This window comes from Neophocaena asiaeorientalis, unplaced genomic scaffold, assembly GCF_003031525.2.
Source record: "Neophocaena asiaeorientalis asiaeorientalis breed wild unplaced genomic scaffold, Neophocaena_asiaeorientalis_V1.1 scaffold678, whole genome shotgun sequence".
In the NCBI taxonomy this organism is placed as follows: Eukaryota; Metazoa; Chordata; class Mammalia; order Artiodactyla; family Phocoenidae; genus Neophocaena; species Neophocaena asiaeorientalis.
The window spans coordinates 897,736-918,218 of NW_020175038.1; the positions used below are offsets into that span (position 1 = coordinate 897,736).

General features: G+C 37.6%; 1 protein-coding gene across 5 annotated transcripts in view; it reads right to left on the minus strand.

Moving 5' to 3' along the window:
- Positions 1–18,623, minus strand: part of NFAT5 (nuclear factor of activated T cells 5) — a 126,888-nt gene extending 108,265 nt beyond the window's left edge. For 3 of the 5 annotated variants that reach the window (XM_024763095.1, XM_024763099.1, XM_024763094.1), the window contains exons 1-2: positions 18,231–18,623; positions 16,465–16,518 (exon numbers count right to left, since the gene is read on the minus strand). In XM_024763095.1, the coding sequence (XP_024618863.1) occupies positions 16,465–16,518; positions 18,231–18,303 (127 nt within the window). In that variant the 5' untranslated portion in view covers positions 18,304–18,623. The remainder of the gene's footprint in view (positions 1–16,464; positions 16,519–18,230) is intronic. The other 2 variants (XM_024763097.1, XM_024763096.1) reach the window with 1 other exon arrangement.
- Positions 18,624–20,483: the final 1,860 nt, after the last annotated feature.

The window sequence follows — 20,483 nt, forward strand, 5'->3', positions numbered from 1 at the left end:
AGGGTCCAAACTACAATGATTTTTCCAAAAGACCTTACTTCTCATAGTTCACTTTTTCTGTTTTATTTTGCTCACATAATAAACGACTGCTAAATTTCACTTTTAAACCTATTTGATTTGGGAGATTCCAAAATATAATTTGTTTCTATGTTGGTTGACAGTTGATGTTTCTGAAAAGCCCTAACAAGTTCAAGAAATACTAGTATAGATGTATAGGAGAACAAAGCGCATCTAAATTTAAGGGAAAATGCACTTTGGGTTCACATAAATAAGCAAACAAGTATGGTGAGAACACAATGACTCGGTAGCTATCTTTCAGCTCTAGGTTACCTTTCTATTTTTAGAATTAGCAGACATCTCTCCTCTGAAGTTTGCCATCTCAAGCAGCCCATTGTAATTCCAACACATGAGTAAAGGCAACCGTGATTACAGACCTAATCTTAAGTATTCTTAGGAGTAAGTTGGTTTCTATTACTAGGGGAAATATTAAGCTTATAGGGTACTCGAGGAATCTATGATGCAATTAGTACTCGGTAAGAGCACTAGTCAGTCTACAAAAATTATTGTATAAATTACCAAAGTGCCTAATTTATACCTAAAACATTATTTATTCATAAAGCCTACTCATACACAGATTAATATGCCTTTACCAGTAAACATACGAGTACTGGTCAAGATAAATTTAACTTCACTAAACTGAAGTGATGTTCAACATTGAATCATGTTCAAGTTCTCTCACTTACTCTCAAACTTAAAACTTGATCTGTGGCAATAATTTAAGAAAACATCCTTTTAAACAGAAAATATTTTAGTAGTTGAGGACCATAACAAATCAAAGAAAAATAAATTAAGCACTTTCATGTTCACACAAAACAAATACTAAACTAGCCAGCAATGCCTCTTACTCAGGAACTCTGATGAATACAGTTATACCTATATTTAATCTAGCAGTATGTGAAATAGATGCATGTATATGTATACATGAATCACTTTGCTGTACACCTGAAACTAACACAACATTGTTAATCAACTATACTCTAAGACAAAAAGTTAAAATAAATAAATAAATAAAAGATACCATTAAGAAAATGAAAAAAAAATCTAGCAGTTATCCAGGGTCCTCATTATCCTCTACTAATGTCTAATTAATAATACAAATACAAAGAGAATGTTTCAAGACAGTAGGGTTTATAGCTTCCACTGCTACAGAAGTGTATCTCACTTCACTTATGCAGTTTTTCTTCCTCCTAGCTCACTGTCACAATTCTGTGACATTTATTAGAAAACTGCAATCCTCTTGCTACTATTAAACATTTGCTTTCAGGAAATCAACAAAATGAATCAACCATGCATATTAATAGTCAAAAAAATTTCCAAACTAAACAAGGTTAATCTACTTCATGAATTTTTCAGTCATCTGTTGTCTAATCTTGCTCATCAAAATTTTTTGATTATTCAAGATGTAGCACACTCAGTATTTGATCACCCTATCTACATTTAAAGCACATTTAGATGATTTAGACAACTAAAATATACTGTGTTAAATGGGAAATTGAAAAAAGTCTCCCTTCCATGTGCCACCACACAATTACCTCTGTCTCAATAACTTTATAAAATAGTATATCTCAGAGTCTTAAAATTATGTTTTTGTTTTTTTAACATTTTGTGTGTGTGGTAAAATATACATAAAACGTACTACTGTAGCCATTTTTTTAAGTCTACAATTCAATGGCATTAAGTTCATTCACAATGTTGTACAACAATCACCACTAGTATTCACTTCCAGAACATTTTCATTGCCTCAAACATAAACTCTGTACCTATTGAAGAATAACTCCTCATTGCCCTCTCCCCATAGTCCCTGGTGACCACTATTCCACTTTCTGTCTCTATTCTAGATACCACACGGAAACTTATAATATTTGTCCTTCTGTATCTGGCTTATTTCAATTAGCATATGTTTTCAAGGTTAATCCATGTTGTAAGATGATATCAGAATTCCATTCCTTTTTAAGGATGAATAATATTCCACTGTATGTATATACCACATTTTATTTATCCATTCATCTGTTGGTGGACACAGCTTTTAGTACACTCAGAGTTGTGCAACGATCATCACAATACATTTTAGAATATTTGTATCACTCTCAAAAGAAACCCCAAGCCCTTTAACTATAATCCCCCTCACTCCCCTCCACCCCAGGAACTACTAATCTACTTTCTGCCTCTCTAGATTTGTCTATTCTGTAGATTTCATATAAATGGAATCATACAGTATGTGGTCTTTCATGATTGGCTTCTTCCAGTAAGCATACTGCCAAGATTCATCCATGTTCCAGCATGTATCAGTAACTGATTCCTTTTTATGGCCAAATATTATTCCATTAAACGGATATACTACATTTTGTTTATCCATTCATTCATTAGTTGATGGACATTTGGCTTGTTTCCATACTTTGGCTATTATGAACAATGCTGCTCTGAACATACGTATACAAGTATACATGTATATTTTATGTGTACAGATGTTTTCATTTCTCTTGGGTATGTATCTAGAAGTGAGATTGCTGGATATGGTAACTCTATGTTTAACACTTTGAGGAACTATCAGATTATTTTCCAAAGTGGCTGCACTGTTTTACATTCCCACCAGCAGTGTGTGAGGTGATTTCTCCACATCCTTGCCAACACTTATTATTATCTGTCTTTTTGATTATAGCCATCCTAGTAGGTGTGAAGTGGTATCTCACTGTGGTTTTGCTTTGCATTTCCCCAATGACTAATGATGTTGAAAATCTTTTTATATCCTTATCAATATTTAACATATTTTTATTGCATCAGTGCTTTTATTTTAAAACATTTATGTTTAGCAATATATTAAAGTCAATATGTTCTTAAATATAACAAATATGTTTAATAGCACAAGCAGTATTTTGCTGCTATTAAACTAAATATACAGAAATAGTTGTCCTAATCAATAAAATGAAGTATAGTCAGACTCTTCATATTGTATTTGTTTATAGCCAGTCACCTAAGTGTTTCTCTCATTTAACTGACATGTTTTTATTTAAATATAATCAATTCCTGTGCTCAAGAATGCCAATCAGGTGCAGCCACTACAGAAAATAGTATGAAGATTCATCAGAAAACTAAAAATAGAACTACATGATCCAGCAATTCCACTTCTAGGTATTTACCTTAAGAAAACAAAATCACTGTCTTGAAAAGATATCTGCACCCTCATTTTCACTGCAGCATTATTTACAACAGTCAAAACAAGGAAACAACCAAAGTGTCCATTAACAAATGAATGGATAAAGATGTGATACACACACACACACACACACACACACACACACACGCATGCACGCACACACAAGAATATTACTCAGCCATAGAAAAGAAGGAAATCTTGCCATTTAACACATGAATGGACATTGAGGGCATTATGCTAAGTGAAATAAGTCAGAGAAAGACAAATACTATATGATATCACTTACATGAGTAATCAAAAAATTATTTTCTTCAAAACTGAACTAAAAGATACAGAGAACAGATTGGGGGTTGTGGAGGCAGGGAAGGTGAGGGCTGTGAATTAAATGGGTGAAGGTGGTCAAGCTTCAAGAGAACCTTCTTATTTGAGTATTCCAGATTTAGTGAACAAATCCACCTCCATTTGCATCTGAATTACCTAAACCTTTGTCTTTACTAATTAAATAGCTCCAATTTTTTAAAGGTCTAGGTTTCCACCTCTAATCATTTTAATCCAATTATTATTCCAATTAAAGCTTTCTACATGGTTGTATATAACTAGAGCACAATCATTTCACACTTCCAATACTATTCCTTCCTTCTTTTCTGGATGTGGTATTCATTCATTCAAGCACCTTTTGGATATAAGCACTTGTGCCAGATGCTAAGAGAATGTGAGGTATTTTTCTCAAGTCCCTGTCCTTGAGAAAAATACCATCCAGTATAACTTTTTAAACAAAACTGGACTTTACTAAATGTTCTTTATGGTTTACTGCGGCTTTAATTCCATGGCTGATTCTAATATTGTACAATTACCTTATTGTGGTTTCAGTTTCATTTCCTGAACACACGCATGATCTAGTACTTTACTACCAAAGCTCGGGCTTGCCTGGTGGCACAGTGGTTAAGAATCCACCTGCCGGGGCTTCCCTGGTGGCGCAGTGTTTGAGAGTCCGCCTGCCGATGCAGGGGACAGCGGTTCGTGCCCTGGTCCGCGAAGATCCCACATGCCACGGAGCGGCTGGACCCGTGAGCCATGGCCACTGAGCCTGCGCGTCCAGAGCCTGTGCTCCGCAACAGGAGAGGCCACAGCAGTGAGAGGCCCGCATACCGCAAAAAACTAAGCCCGTGGGCCACAACTACTGAGCCTGTGCTCTAGAGCCTGTGAGCCACAACTACTGAGCCTATGCTCTAGAGCCCACGAGCCACAACTACTGAGGCCTGCATGCCTAGAGCCTGTGCTCCACAACAAAAGAAGCCACTGCAGTGAGAACCCCACGCACCACAATGAAGAGTAGCCCCCACTCAACACAACTAGAGAAAGCCCGCGCACAGCAACGAAGACCCAACACAGCCAAAAATAAATAAATAAAATAAACTTATTAAAAAAAAATACTAAAGCTCTCCTAAGTTTTGAGAGACCTTTCTCCAAATTATTTCCATAATTTTATTAACACTTAAAAACAATGATTAAAAAGAATAAAATACTTAAATGTTTAAGAAGTGTAAAACTTATACTCTGAAAACTACAAAACACTGTTGAAAGAAATTAAAGACCTAAATTAAAGGAAACACATCCCATGTTCATAGAGGATAAGACTGAATACTATTAAGATGGCAGTGCTCCTCAAACTGACCTACAGATTCAATGTAATCCCTATTAAAATCACAGCTCTCCTTTTTGCAGATATTGAGAAGCTGATCCTAAAATTCAAATGGAAATTCAATGGATCCTGAATAACCAAAACAATCTTATAAAAGAAGAGCAAAATTGGAAGACTCACTCTTCCCAATTTCAAAGCTACAGTAATCAAGACAGTGCGTTAGTAGCATAAGAATAGACATATAGATGAATAGAAAAGAACTGAGAATCCAGAAATAAACCCATATGCCTATAGTCAACTGATTTTCAACAAGGTTGCCAAGACCATTCAAAGGGAAACAATAGTCTTTTCAACAAATAGTACTGGGGGCAATTGGATATACACATGCAAAAGAATGACACACCACAGGCTGCACACCACAGACAAAAATTAACTCAAAATGGATCAAAGACCTAAATGTAAGAGCCAAGAATATTAAACTCCCAGAAGAAAACACAGGTGTAAATATTTGTGACCTTGGATTAGGCAGCAGTTTCTTAAATATGACACAAAGCATAAGCAACAACAACAAAAAAGATAAAGTAGACTTCGAGAAAATTAAAAACATTTGTGCATCAAAAGACACTACCAAGAAAGTGAAAAGACAACTCACAGAATAGGAGAAAATTTTGGCAAATCATATATCTAATAAGGGACTTGTATAAAGAATATATAAAGAACTCTTACAATTCAACAATGAAAAGACAAATAATTCAATTTTAAAATGAGCCAAGCCTTGAACAGACATTTCTCCAAAGAAGATATATTAATGGCCAATAAACATATGAAAAGATGCTCAACATCATTAGTCATTAGGTAAATATAAATCAAAACCACAGGAGACTGCTTCATACCCAACTAGAGATAGCTATAATCAAAAAGCTAAGAGTAAGTGTTGACAAGAATGTGGAGAAATCAGAACCCTCAAACATTGCTGCTGAAAATGTGAAATGGTGCAGCCACTGCAGAAAGCAGTTTGGCAGTTCCTCCAAAAGTTAAATATACAGTTATCATATGATCCAGCAATTCCACTCCTAGGTATATACCCAGAGAAATGAAACGCCTGTACACCCAAAAACTTGTACACAAATGTGCATAATAGCCAAAATAACCCAAATGTCTATCAACTAATAAATGAATGGATAAACATAGTAGCATGTATCCATCTAATGGAATATTATCCACCCATAAAAAGAAATGAAATACTGATACATGCTACAACATGAATGAACCTTGAAAACATTATGCTAAGTGAAACAAGAAGTCACAAAAGACCACATATTATATGATTTCTTTTATATGAAATGTCTAGAATAGGCAAATTCATAGAAACAAAAAGCAGATGAGTGGCTACCAGGAGCTGGGGATGTGGGAAGGAATGGGGAATGACTGCTAAATGAGTAAGGGGTTTCTTTTTGGGGTGATGAAAATGTTCTGGAATTATATACTGGTGCTGGTTACACAACACTGTAAATGGACTATAACTCACTGAATTATACACTTTAAAACTGTTAAAATGAGGACTTCCCTAGTGGCGCAGTGGTTAAGAATCTACGTGCCAATGCAGGGGACATGGGTTCAATCCCTGGTCCAGGAAGATCCCACATGTCGTGAAGTAACTAAGCCCATGTGCCACAACTGCTGAGCCTGCGCTCTAGAGCCCGCATGCCGCAACTACTGAGCCCATGAGCTGCAACTACTGAAGCCCGTGCACTGTAGGGCCTGCGTGCCACAACTACTGAGTCTGTGTGCTGCAACAAATGAAGCCCACACGCCTAGAGCCGGTTCTCCACAACAAGAGAAGCCACTGCAACGAGAAGCCCACGCACCTCACGAAGAGTAGCCCCCGCTCACCGCAACTAGAGAAAGCCCGCACGCAGCAACAAAGACCCAACGCAACCAAAAATAAAAAATTTTAAAAAAGTTTTAAACTGTTAAAATGATAAACTTTATGTTCTATGAATTTCACCTCAATTAAAATAAAAAGATAATCAGGAACCAAGTCTTTAAGAATGTGGATTTCACCCTAAAGCCCATGGACACCATTACAGGATTTTTAAGTAAGCAATATGATTAGATTTGTATTTTAGGAAGATTAATCCTGCACAACATAGTGCTGTGAATGCCTAAACCTTAGTATATAAATTTAGCAACATCTGATTTGGGTGTTCAGAAGCTTATGCATAGTAATAAAATCCTGGTTTCTTGTTACATCTTGAGTAAGTATGTTTGCCAAATAACTTACCTGTAGATATAAATTTTATTTTACTTATTTAACCAATACTTATATAGTGCTTACTATGTGCCAAGCATTATTCCAAGTTCTTTAGAAATATTAACTCATCCAATCCTCATAACAAATATATGAGTCTACTATCTCCACTTTATAGAAGAACAAACTGAGTAAAGAGAGGTTAAGTAACTTGCCTAAAATCACACAGCTATTAAGTAATGTGTGTTTTTGAAACTGGGTTTCTATTCACAAGTCAGATAAGTAAGTGGGACTTTGATTTACTTATTATTATCTCTACCACTTTTAATTTCTAAGAAAAACTTCATATTCTTCTATTTCAACTCTTCTGTTTATTTGTTCGCAATTCACTATGCACTAAACTATTTTTTCTGTGCAGAATTTACAGTGTTGATTCTATCCATTCTTGTGAAGTTTGATTGAAAAACATTCTCAAGAAAGTTATTTTTTAGTTTTTATTTACTATATACTATAAACATGTTATTTATGTTTACTATAACAGAGTAGTAATTTGGTTAACTAATTACTTTCTGTTCTTCAACTACTTCATTACCCAGTTTTTTTTTTAAGCAATGAGTTTTTTAAAGGAATTAAGTAGTAATTTTATCCAAAGCATGTTATTCAAGTATTATATATAAATTTCCATCCTGTACTCAACATTATAGGTAAAAATAAACTAAGAAAATGAAAAGTTCTTCAAAAATAATTTTAAAATTATAAAATTCAACTATATGTTTATATTTCCCATTCATTCACTCTACATTAGCCTAATAGTCTAGAGAGTATGACCTAACAATAAAAATGAAAAAGGAATATAGAAAAAAGTCTTGGAGGTCATAATACAATTTTATAAAAACTTACTCAAGTAAATTTTTGATTTACAGTGTTTCTAAAGTACTTATAACTGCCCATTATCTAGGCACTTATAAATTGAGCCTATAATGTTCACAAGTTATAAATTTATAACTTGTGAACATTAATTTATCATTAATTAGCATTTACAGTAGTATTTTTACAGTTAAGCACAAGACAGTACTCACATGGGACAGAAAGCTCATATTGTTTTTACCTAATTTATGCTTAACCTACAGAAATAATCAGAGTACAAATAAGTACATACCCCCTACCTACATACCCTTCAGCTCTATAACCCTCTGAAGACTAAAACTATTTTAAAAAGAAAGTTTAAAGTTTTAAACTTCATTTTACATTATTAAGTATAGGGGCAAACTATATGCTCAGGTATACTTCGCACAAAAGTATTTTCCTATTAACAAATAGGAACTTCATATTAACTTCATTCTTCATTCCAGATTGAATTACAAAACCCTTTAAAACTCTTGTGTTATCACTGTTTATTTACATACAATCTCTTTTACTAAACTATAAGCAATATGTGGCCAGGATATATGGGTGAATTCACTTTGAGTGAATGAATAATAATAATATTATTATTATAATATTACTATGTAATACTATAACAATATTATGACTAAGTAACCTTGCAAATAAGCATAAAAAAAATCATCTCTAAAAAACTACACTTGGCTACATTATAGAATATAGGAATATATAAGAATAAAAAATGCCTTATTAACTTTATGCCCTTTAAAAAACTAGTTTTCCTTTCTAGAAGGTTATGGTGGTTGAACAACAAAAGTTAAAGAGAAAAGAGTACACACTGTATACTGTAAATATAGTGTGTACTGTATAAATCCACTTAAACAAAATTCTAAAGAAAGGCAAAACTAATCTTTGGTAAGGAAAAACATCAGTTTTCCTGAGGGGCTGGAGTGGGCAGAATTTACTACAAAAGATCAAGAGGTAGCATAACGGGATGACTGAAATGTTCTGTATCTTGTCTGTAGTGATTACACAAATGCATACACCTGTTAAAAACTCAAGGAACACTTGAAATGGGTGTACCTGTGTACCTCTATAAGGATGGTTTGTTTTTCTAAAAGAGAGAGGAAAGAAAGAATACAAGAACAGCAGAACCAACAAGCAAAATGTAGAGAGTTCCATGAGAAAATGGAGACACGGGTAGAATGGGAAGATTGGGGGAAAAAAAGAGACAGACAGTGGAAAGAAGAACCAAAGTAAATTAATAGGGCCCTATGCAAAATATCACTATTCGTATAGCATTTCATAGTTTTCAAAATCCTCTAACATTATCTGTTATTCGTCCTCACAACTCTTAGGTAAGCAAGACTGATGACAATGTCTCTGCTGAAGAAAAGGAATGCTTACACGATTTTCCACATGGTCTCAAGGCTTAACTAGAATTAAAACGCAAATTTTCTACTGCCTAACAGAATTTTCAGGAAGTTCAAAAACAAACACCAACCACGACAATAAATAGAACTAACTCCCAATGCTCTGTGAGTACTGCTTTTTCTGTTACTCATCTCTTCTCAGGTTTAGTTACGCTCTGAAACATACCAGCAGAAATAGGGTGCAATGACTTCTATGCTTCCATAAAACTACTGCCAAAGAAATCAAGAGCCCCATGGCATCTTCCGTTTTTAAAGCAGTTCTCCTTAGGTGGTGGCTTGCCCCTCCTTTTCACTTTTGAGCACCATCGACAGTCAAAACAGAGGTGGTTCAACCAGCAGTGTGCTTCAGCTAAATCTTAAAGACATGCACCAAAGCCAGGAAATGATTTGCTAATTTTGAGTGCTAAAATATTCCTAAAAAGGGTTATCATCATAATCTTTACTGATTTTTTGTGTGGCTTACAGAATTTTTCTCCTTACTTTATGGGAACTGTTAAGCTAAAGAAATCTACACAAAGTACTCTTTATATACCATCTGAACAGTGGTGTAATCTTTTTAGGGCCTGAAGTGTAAATGCCAATTATCAAATGTTTGTATTGTAAGAAAGTAAGTACAAACTCAAAACTCTGGGGTAAAATAGTCAAGTTTCAAATACCAGCCTCGTCCACTAGCTATGTAACCTTAAGAAAATCAGTGAATCCCTCTGTACCTCAGTTTCCTCGTTTATGAAACAGGGATACTGATACTATCTCACAGGACTTTTCTGCGGATTAAACGTGGAAAATATCTGTAAAATGCTGGTACACACAAATTGCTCAAAAAATGACTTCAATTATTACTAACACTGAATTTATTATTCTTTATTCTCTTTACCAACACTTTCTTTTGACGTGTCCTACAAAGACTGCTTTACATAGATTTTTTAAAACTAAAACTAAATTTATAAAGATAAGAATAATAAACTTGGCTCACTATTTATTAGTAACTTTTTTGTTCTTGTCTCGCCTTCAAAACCAACTACCAAATTTACTAAAGGACTAATAATAACATTTCTGAATGGGAAAGAAATGATAAGGATTCATGGCTGGCCAGCAGTAATAATCAGTACCTACTTATCAAATAAATATTAAAAATAAAAGCAAGAGAAAAAATCTATTTTTAAGTTATTAAGAATAAATAAAAGTAACTGAAAAATCTCATGTATCACATCTTTAGTTCAAACCATCAAATATGTAGATCCTTCATCACAACATCAGGCTTTATTTACATTTGGCAGCTGAAATCATTACCTGTAGTTAATCCATAGACTATTTCTACCTTTTCATTCAAATACATGTTTATAATTAGTGTATATACCTCATTAGTTTTTTAACCTTGATTTTTATTAAGGCAACAGGAAATAAAAGATGTGACTCTCTTTCATGTAACTTGAAATAAAATCTTAGCAACAAGAAAAGAGCGTAAGATAATAAGCAACATATCTATTGAAGAAAGTCTTTTACTTCTCATAAAGTTAGCAGAATTATCCTGTCACTACATAATCAGGCCCAACTGGTATCTCAGATTAATTTGATCTTTATTTTTTTCTAATTACCTGTTATTCTTAATAGAAAATAATCTGATGGGTCAACTTTCTCTAATAAAAAGTGGTTATTTTTATATATAACTGACCACAATAAGAAATGTTTATCTGTACTACCATTTCCAAGTTTTAGGGGACTCCTGGAATAAATACAGTAGAGTCAAGAATGATTCAAGAGCAGACCAAGGACCATCTGATTAAATATGAATTTCTATCATCTTATTGTAACAAGCAATAGAATTCCAGTATTGAATAAAAATAAAAATTAAAAAAGCAGAGTTTAGGAAGACACAAAAACAAATGATAGGAAATCAGAGAGAGATGGATCCTAGAAACAAAAAGTTGGCAGGAACTAGGTATGATTCTGTCATATGTTTGAAATTCATTTCCATAATTATTTCCTCAATAATATTTTTAGTTTATTAGGTATGGAGCAATAGAGAATACTAGATACTAAACAAGAAGCCAATAGATTACTTTTAATGTTAAATACTTTCAAAAAGTCCTTTCCAGTAAGATATCTTCACACATTTCATCATGTAAGAGTTAATGGCCTGGGGCTTCCCTGGTGGCGCAGTGGTTGAGAATCTGCCTGCCAATGCAGGGGACACGGGATCGAGCCCTGGTCTGGGAAGATCCCACATGCCGCGGAGCAACTGGGCCTGTGAGCCACAACTACTGTGCCTGAGTGTCTGGAGCCTGTGCTCCACAACAAGAGAGGCCGCGACAGTGAGAGGCCCGCGCACCGCGATGAAGAGTGGCCCCCACTCTCCGCAACTAGAGAAAGCCCGAGTACAGCAACAAAGACCCAACGCAGCCAAAAATAAATATATAAATAAAATAAATTTATGAAAAAAAAAAAGAGTTAATGGCCTAACTACCTTACGAACACAGGCCCTAGGAAAGAAATAAATCAGGTTTAATGGCAATTCAGAAATATTCCATAAAATCAGTAAAAAAAACGTACTCTTTTTAGGATTTTCATTTTTGAACTATAAAGTAAAATTATGCATGGTACAATATCAAACAGATTGAGAGTAGTTAAAAAAAAGGTTATTTTCCCCTTACTCAATGTAATATTTCATATTTTCTTTTAATTTGATCCATATGTAATTTCTTAACTCACTTTTAAAAGCATTTAAAAAATTTAATCCATTGTTTTTATTACTTTACTTCTTCCAATTTGCTTATATTATTTTTCCTGTTTTATCTGATTTTTCTACCATCTTATCTTACATCTCTATAGGTACTTCTAGAATGACCTCTTATTATTTGCTTATTTACCTTAATTTTTAATATCAGTTTTTATATAGCAAACTATATATGCCAAAATCAACATTTTTTAATACAGAAAGTGTAAGAAATGGCACCTTTTTTTTCCTGTAGTTGAACATTTTTTCCAGGTCCTCCAAAGAAGAACCCTAGCCTTAAAGTCTGAACACTGTAAGTGTAAACCATTTTATTTTTTAAAAAATATATACAAACTACCTTCTTTAAAGAGGTAGGGAAAATGCAAAAATAGAATCAAAAAGTAAAAATCTGTAGTATATACTTTTGTCCAGGATTTTTTTCTATGCAAGCTATTTTTAATATAATTGCAACAATATCTTTTATTTACTTATTTTATTAGGAGTTTCACATGTAATTATGGGGTCACCAGAAACATTATTTTAATGGCTACATATCATTACATTAAATAGCTAGACCCTTTTCCCATTGTCAGGCAATCACCAAATTAAATAAAACGGTATTAGCAGAACTATGCAGGGTGACGGATGTTAACTAGACTTATTATGGTGATCACTTCCCAATATATATAAGTATCAAATCACTGTTGTGAATTTGAAACTAACATAATGTAATATGTCAACTATATCTCAAGTAAAAAATAAGAAACTAATTTCCTATTATTTTTTTTTGTGTGTGTGTGGTACGCGGGCCTCTCACTGCTGCGGCCTCGCCCGTCGTGGAGCACAGGCTCTGGACCCGCAGGCCCAGCAGCCACGACTCATGGGCCCAGCCACTCCGCGGCATGCAGGATCCCCCCAGACCGGGGCACGAACCTGCGCCCCTTGCACCAGCAGACAGACTCCCAACCACTGCACCACCAGGGAAGCCCTAACTTCCTATTCTTGAAAAGGGGGAGAGGGAGTAGAAGGATCAGCATTGATACGAAAGATAAATGCGAACTGAATAGTAAAGAGATTTAAAATCTATTTTTGAAGCTAAATACCCAACTGTAGGTTTTCCAACCTTGTCTTCCTTAAAAAAAAAAAAAAAAACAAAAAACTTTTAATTTGTAAAACCTATGTTCTCTAAAAAATTTAACCAATTGTATGATAATAATTAAATTCCCTTCACACTGGGCTGAGTTTTTTACTTATTAGATAGAAATCTAGACTACTGGACTTCCCTGGTGGCACAGTAGTTAAGAATCTGCCTGCCAATGCAGGGGACACGGGTTCGATCCCTGGTCGGGGAAGATCCCACATGCCACGGAACAACTAAGCCTGTGTGCCACAACTGCTGAGCCTCCGTGCCTAGAGTTCGTGCTCCACAACAAGAGAAGCCACCGCAATGAGAAGTCTGCGCACCACAATGAAGTGTAGCCCCAACTTGCCACAACTAGAGAAAGCCTGCATGCAGCAACGAAGACCCAACGCGGTGGCGGGGGGGATTAAACCGTTAAAAAATACTTTGTTAAAAAAAAAGGAAAAAAGAAACCTAGACTATTGATGTAAAGCATACATACATAAATATTACTAGACAATACTTCATATTATATATAGTAGGGAGTCAGTACAGTATGGTACTTAAGATAACAGATTCTGAAGTGAGACTACCTGAGCTGGAATCTTGGCTCTACAACTTACCAGCTGTGTGACTCTAGGTAAGTTACTGAAACTCCCTATGCCTCCTTAGCTTCCTCATCTGTGAAATGGGGTAATAGTAACAATCTCAAACAGCTGTTATGAGAATTCAGTGAGTTCATATTTGTAAAGTTCCTGGCACATAGTAGGAACTATATAGATGGCTGTTTAAATTTTTAAATTTAATTTTTCAAATTTAGCTAACATTTATAGAGCTTACTATATACCAGGTTAAATGCTTTACACGAATTTGCCTCAAATAATCTTAACAACACCTCTGATGAAGATATTATTGCCCCCATTTAAAAAAGAGAAAATTGAAGCACAGAAAGATTAAATGACTAAGCTGAGGTCACACACAAACGTCAAACAAGGATTTGAACCCAAGTCTGACCACATAACCTATAAACTTAGCACAGATTGCTCTTATACACTAGGAGCAGTAGCCTCCTGCTGTACAATATCTTGCTGAAATAAGAATTTTTTGTATTTCCTGGAATACAGTATTTTAAAAAGTAATATAAAAAATATCACTATAATAGAAAAGTATTTATACATGAAATGATTATGATGTCTGGTATTTGCTTTAAAATAATACAGCTTGGGGGAGGAGAGAGGATTAAAAAAACAAGAGTAGACATACTTTGATAGCTATTAAAGTTTGGTGATGGGTACCACCAAACCCATAAATAAATAAATAAACCCATAAACCCATAAATAAACAAAATGATGTGTTCATCATTTTATTCTCTCCACTTCTGTGTATTCTTTAAAATGTCCATAATAAAAGGTTGAAAATAGAAATAGGGTACATAGATTAAATCCTTTCATCACACAAGCAAACAACTTTCTTATGATACCTTGTATCAAAGATATGAGAACATGACATACTTGATACTTATACATTTTACAACTTATATATAATCAATAAAGGGTGGTATTACTTTAAATAACTGAGTATCCTCTCAACCAAAATGAAAAATTAGTGAAAGCATTTTGGCATAAACATGTAAATATACATACTAGATTGTTGCCTGCATTTCCATCAACTTGTTAAAAATATTTGCTTAAATAATTAACACTCGTTTTTTTTTTTTTCTTATCTTTCTCCTGCCTGATAATCTCTATGATTATAACACTCTGGTTTGCTGCCCAGAAAATGGATGAGTTTTTGTACAGACAAATATAACTCCACAACATGGTCACAAATTGAACAATACAAATAGAAACAACAAATCTACTTCACTAAGAAACACTTCTAAAAATTCCTTGCCTCAAAGTGTAGTTGATTTTCATACTAATATGTACCATAGGTATATATATACCTATGGACTTTTTATAAGTATAATCAATAATTAATCTGAGAACTTTTATATGCTTTAAATTATAGTTAAAACAATTTAGCTGATACTAAAGGAAAAAAAATTTATTAAGCCAGACACTATACTAGGCATTTTCATACACATTAGCTCACTAAATTTAAGAGATTATATACATTTTTATAAAAGAACATTAAAGTTTAGAGAGGTAAAATCACTTGCCCAAGGTCACAGAGCTAAAGGTCACAAGTAGCTAAATTGGTATTCAAATTTAAGCTTAATTACAAAACCCACTTTTTCCCTTGACATCTACACTCAAGTCGAACTTAAATATTTAGGGCCTTTTTTAAGTGGACCATAAAGTGCTTATGTTACTGGTTACATATATATTTTACAGTGGCAGCCTGGCTTTGGGTAAAGAGCACCAACTACAACACAAAAGCACTGTTTGTTTCTACTACCGTATGATTTTTTTTCCCCCAAGTCTCTTAATTTCAGCCTCAGGTTACTCATCTTTATAATAGGAAAATTAATATCCTTGCTGTCCAGTTCCCAGGATTACATGATTCAAAAATGACATACGTGAAATCACTTCAAAAACTGCAAAAACAACAAGTAGTCCTTTTTTTGTCTTAAAATGCTAAAAACAACACAGAATAATGTTTTCTAAAGTAATCGTCAGCTGTTTAAATTATACTACACATTCTAACATTTCCAGAACTTTCTAAAACCCTTTTTTCTAAGCATAGCTCCATCATCATCTCTATTACTTGGCTTTCCTTATCCTTAAAAATGATGCAAGAGTAATGACATCAATGCTTCTGTAATAAATAATTAATATGCCATTCTGAAATGCTCAGCATATGAAAGTTCTAAATTCTGACTTTCCAAACTAAATATGTGTTTGGTGTCGCTCTTTTAGTTATGTTCATGATCTTAATGTTTGAGCCTTTTCATATTCAGTTTGTTTTGTAAAAACTAGAATCAAGATATGGAATTCTACAGTAGAATACCCAACACATAATTTTTAATAGTTTTGTGGGGATTTTTCCCAAGGCTTCTCGAAACAGATAAAATAGCTAACAAGGACATCAAACACAGTAACAAAATCCACTAAAACATTCAGCTGCTCTAAAAGAAGGATCAGGCTCTTTAGGAGAAAACTAGATTGTATGAGTTTGCAAAGTTTAACACTTTCTCATTTAAACTCCATTTCAGAGAAAGCCTTTGCATACTCACACAATATGCTTTAAAATGGCACTTTGCTGACCTTCCAATAGTCCAGCTCTATGAAAATTCTGTGATGGGTGTAACTTCAGAGAATCTGAAAAACACAAAAAGCATTAAGTACTTTTTATGCTGAATGACTTAAAAAAAAAAAAGCCAAGGATAGCATACATCTCTTATATAATTGTCACGTAATTTTAAGAGCTGAAGTCCCTATTTGTGAATATATTCTCGCAAAAGAAGGCTGAATTGCCTCTACACTGGTCTCTATACTAAGCTTAGATTTTCATAAAGCATTTGTTTCATGGAAAATTATCTGATGATTACTGCACAAATGGTGTTAATGTTTTGACTATTCTTAGCACCCAACTGTACCACATTAGCCCTTCTCTAAGAATCACCTCTAGATATCGTCTCTTCCTTTCTGACACTCAAAACTACAATATTTCCAAACTATTTCAGGATGGTGACTGCCAACTAAAGTCATCAGAGCAACAGACAATGGCTACAGTTACTAAGTAGGACTCTGTGTACAAACTCAATCGTCAGTCTATACAGCACCTTCCAGAGAAAACCACCTCACTCTGATTCACTTCAACGATCTTAAATACATGAATGTGAAGCTGAAGACCCCCTTTTAGCAGGAGGTGGAATCAGCGGATGGATACATCAAATCAAAAACCGAAGAAACCCTGAATTTCTCAGGAAGGAGGTTCACAATGGCACACAATGTTTTTTTTAACATGGTAAAATAGCCCAGTTATGTCTTTTGCGCCCTCCCAGTGATTTAAAAAGTGACTAAGAGTGCAGTGGGAGCATTTTGGTTTGATGGCCCTTGCACAAGGAACCTGTTCTAACACATTCTTGTGGTGTCCAGTATAGGAATTTAATCCCAGTAGCGATCAGCTCAAGTGTTAATATTTTATATCCCGGGAATCCCCTTCAGGTCTTAGCCAAAAGAGTTTTAAAACGGGAAACTGTGTCCGATGCCCCCTCCCTGCAACGAGCCCTGGAACGGCAACGAAAGAGAAAATTCTCAAAGGGCAGCGACTGTGCCTGAGCCGGTACCCCTGGGACAGGAGAGGAATAAAACTAATTCAGGGAGAGCACCCCTCTCTTTGTAAAACAGAGGCAGAAGTAGGTAATTTGAATGCCACAGAAGTGCAAAGAGAGGAAAAAAACAAAGAAAGAAAAGGAAAGAAAATTCGGGCTCTTTCCAGCCATAAGATGACGAGGAAAGAAGGACGCCTGGTCGAGGGGGGCCGTCCCAACAAGGGGAGGGAGTGGACTAGGCCGGAGGGAGAGGGGGGCAGAACGACGGCGCACAAACAACCTGGAGAGGGAGAAAAATGGTGACCCTGAACCCAGAACCCGCTCCAGGCTATGCCACCCGTTTGGGGGCAACTTTGCCGGGGACGATGGTCCTGGTAAGAGGAGCCGCAGCAGCCGGATCGCGGCGGCCCCAGCGCGGGGCCCAGTCCGGGGTGATCCCCGAGCCGGGGAGGCCAGGGCCGGCCGCTCGAGGAGGGTGGCGGGGCCCGACCGCCGAGGAGCGCTCAGAGCCACCGGGTCCGCAGAGACCCGGGGGCCGACGGCATTTGGGCCCCTTGCGGCCGGCGGCTCCGCGGGGGAGGGGCCGCCACTCCTCCCTGGCCCTTTCCACCAACCCCCGACCTCCTCGGCCTCTCCCCACCCCCCCAAGACAGGCCATCCCGGCAGGGGCTCGGCAGCCGCCCCCGACCGGGACCCCTCCGGCTCCGCGGGGCTGGGCCTCCCCGCCCCCACGCCCCAGCCCCCAGCCTGACTCACCTCGCGAGTACAGGGACTTGGGCGACTCCAGGTCTAGGTCCGCGCTGAGCAATGAGATGAAGTCCGAGGGCATCGCAGCTCGACCCAGCCCGGCCCGAGGGCAGCGGGAGGGGGGGAGCGGCGGTGGCGGCGGCACCTCCTCTCCGGGACCGCGGGCACCGAACCGGGGGCGGCAGGCGAGGGCGGCTGCCGCTGCCTCCTCCTCGAGGGCAGTGACTTCCACTGAGCCGAGGACCGAGGAAACGGCGTCGGGGTGGAGGGGAAACTCCACGGAGACTAATTTTCGGCAAGCCAGGAGGGGGGTTCAGGGCGGGGAAAGGGAGGGGGAGAGCCAACGGGTCCGTTTCGTGCTTCTCCTCAGCGAAAACTGACGGTCGCTGCCGCCACCGCCGCCGCCGCCGCCGCTGACAGGAATCTGAGCCCCGCCTCCCGCGGGGCACTGCGCAGGCGCGGAAGGGGGGCGCCCCAGAGCGGGGAAGAGCCCGGGCGGCGCCGGAGGGCGGAGCGGCGCACCACGGAACAGCATCAACAAGGGCTTCGCTTCCTGCGAACCGCGGCCTGGGGCTGATGTTCCCGAGCTGGGAAAGGTCCCCGCCGGCAGGGAGGGAGGGAGGGAGGCTGGGAGGTGTCCGCGCCTGGGGCCCCGGGGAGGGAAAAGGTATTTGCACCGACCTGGTGGCGGCGAGCCGAAGGCGGCCAGCCCAGCGCCGAGCTGAGCGTAGGAGGAGATAGACCTGGGGAGGGGGGGAGCCGAGGCGTCTGCGAGAAGAGGGGAAAGACCCCAGAGCCGGAACGTCCTGGGTGGGCAGGCTTGGGGTCTCGCAGGGGAATAGAGTGTCGACGCTTGCACAGTCACCACCCCTTTGGGGTTTGCATAGCGATGTCTGAATTGAGTTGGTCAAAAGGCTGTCAAACTCATTTCTTAATTAGGAAATGACGGACCATATCCTGAAGACCTCGCGTTATTGGTTGTTTTTTCATTAAAGTACCCTTTCCCCTTCCCCTTTTTTCTCTCCCCCCTCCCCCAACCTTTAGGGGCTGAAAAAAAATTTTTTTTTAAGTCTTTCTGATTGTGCTGGGATGGCCGGGTTTATTCGGTGTGGGAGATAAAAGTCGATTTAAAAATTGAATCATATTAATCCACGTGACTGTTGTAGAGGAAAAAAGCAAACTTAAAAACCATTCTTCCAAACGGTTTTCATTTTTTTACCTTTGGACTAGGCAAGGATGGGGGAAGAACACATTTGAATTTTTGCTATTCTGTTCATGGCAGCCAAAAGTTTCCGTTGCAAAAACTGAAAATCTTCACCTACACCGCAGACCGTTTCCTGACTCTAATAGACTTATGAGAAATTTTTAATCAAGTTATTAAAATACCAATTGGAGTGCAGGGTATGCTACTTGGGAATTTTAATCTTGTGTAGAATATTGATGCCAGCGGTCACTGGGGCAACATTTTTAAGCTGTTTGAGTTGGTTTAGTTTCTCTTATCTACAAAGATAGTTACAAAGCTTAAAAATTAGTGTTATGCATACATATGTATACACACACACAATTTATAGAGCCTTTCCCCTAGGAATTTGAGCAGTTCATCTGGACTTGGAGTGGCGGGGATGGGGGAGAAGCTCTCAGCAAAGGAGGCCCCTGTGCAGATGTCTCTGGGGTGGGTCCCTCTGCAAAGCTTTACCCGCAGACCTAGAATTTAAACTTGTGTCATCAGACTCTACCTATCTTTCCATCTGAACATCTGAGTCAGGTTGCCCAATTCTCTTTACTGCATTCTGTATAGTAATCAACCCTGTGAACATTTTCTTCCTGTCAGAGGTAAGAAAGCTTTTCAGACCCACCCCAAGATGGCAAAGCAGAACAAGAAACTGTCCTCAAGTCTACATCACCACTGTACGCTGTTGTAACAAGTCCCAACGGAAGTCCCTTCAAAACTGGTCCCAGTCCCACTCATTTAAGAGAGGAAGACTCAAACCCCACATTGCCCAATGGGCTAAGGCCTAGGCCAAAGCTTTTGAATCTGAGTAGGTGTAAACACCTGTTGGAGACCTCCCCCCTCCATTAGTCAATATATAATGTGAGGAGAGGAAAGTGCAATGCACCAGGCAAAACCCCAATACAAAAAAAAAAAAATGGGGTGAGTCACTCTGAGTGTATGCCTCTTCCCCAGACCTATGTAATCATTCAACAAACTTAGGGTATAGGAAATCCCCATTGCTGTTCTGACTCTAATTAACAAGTCAAGAA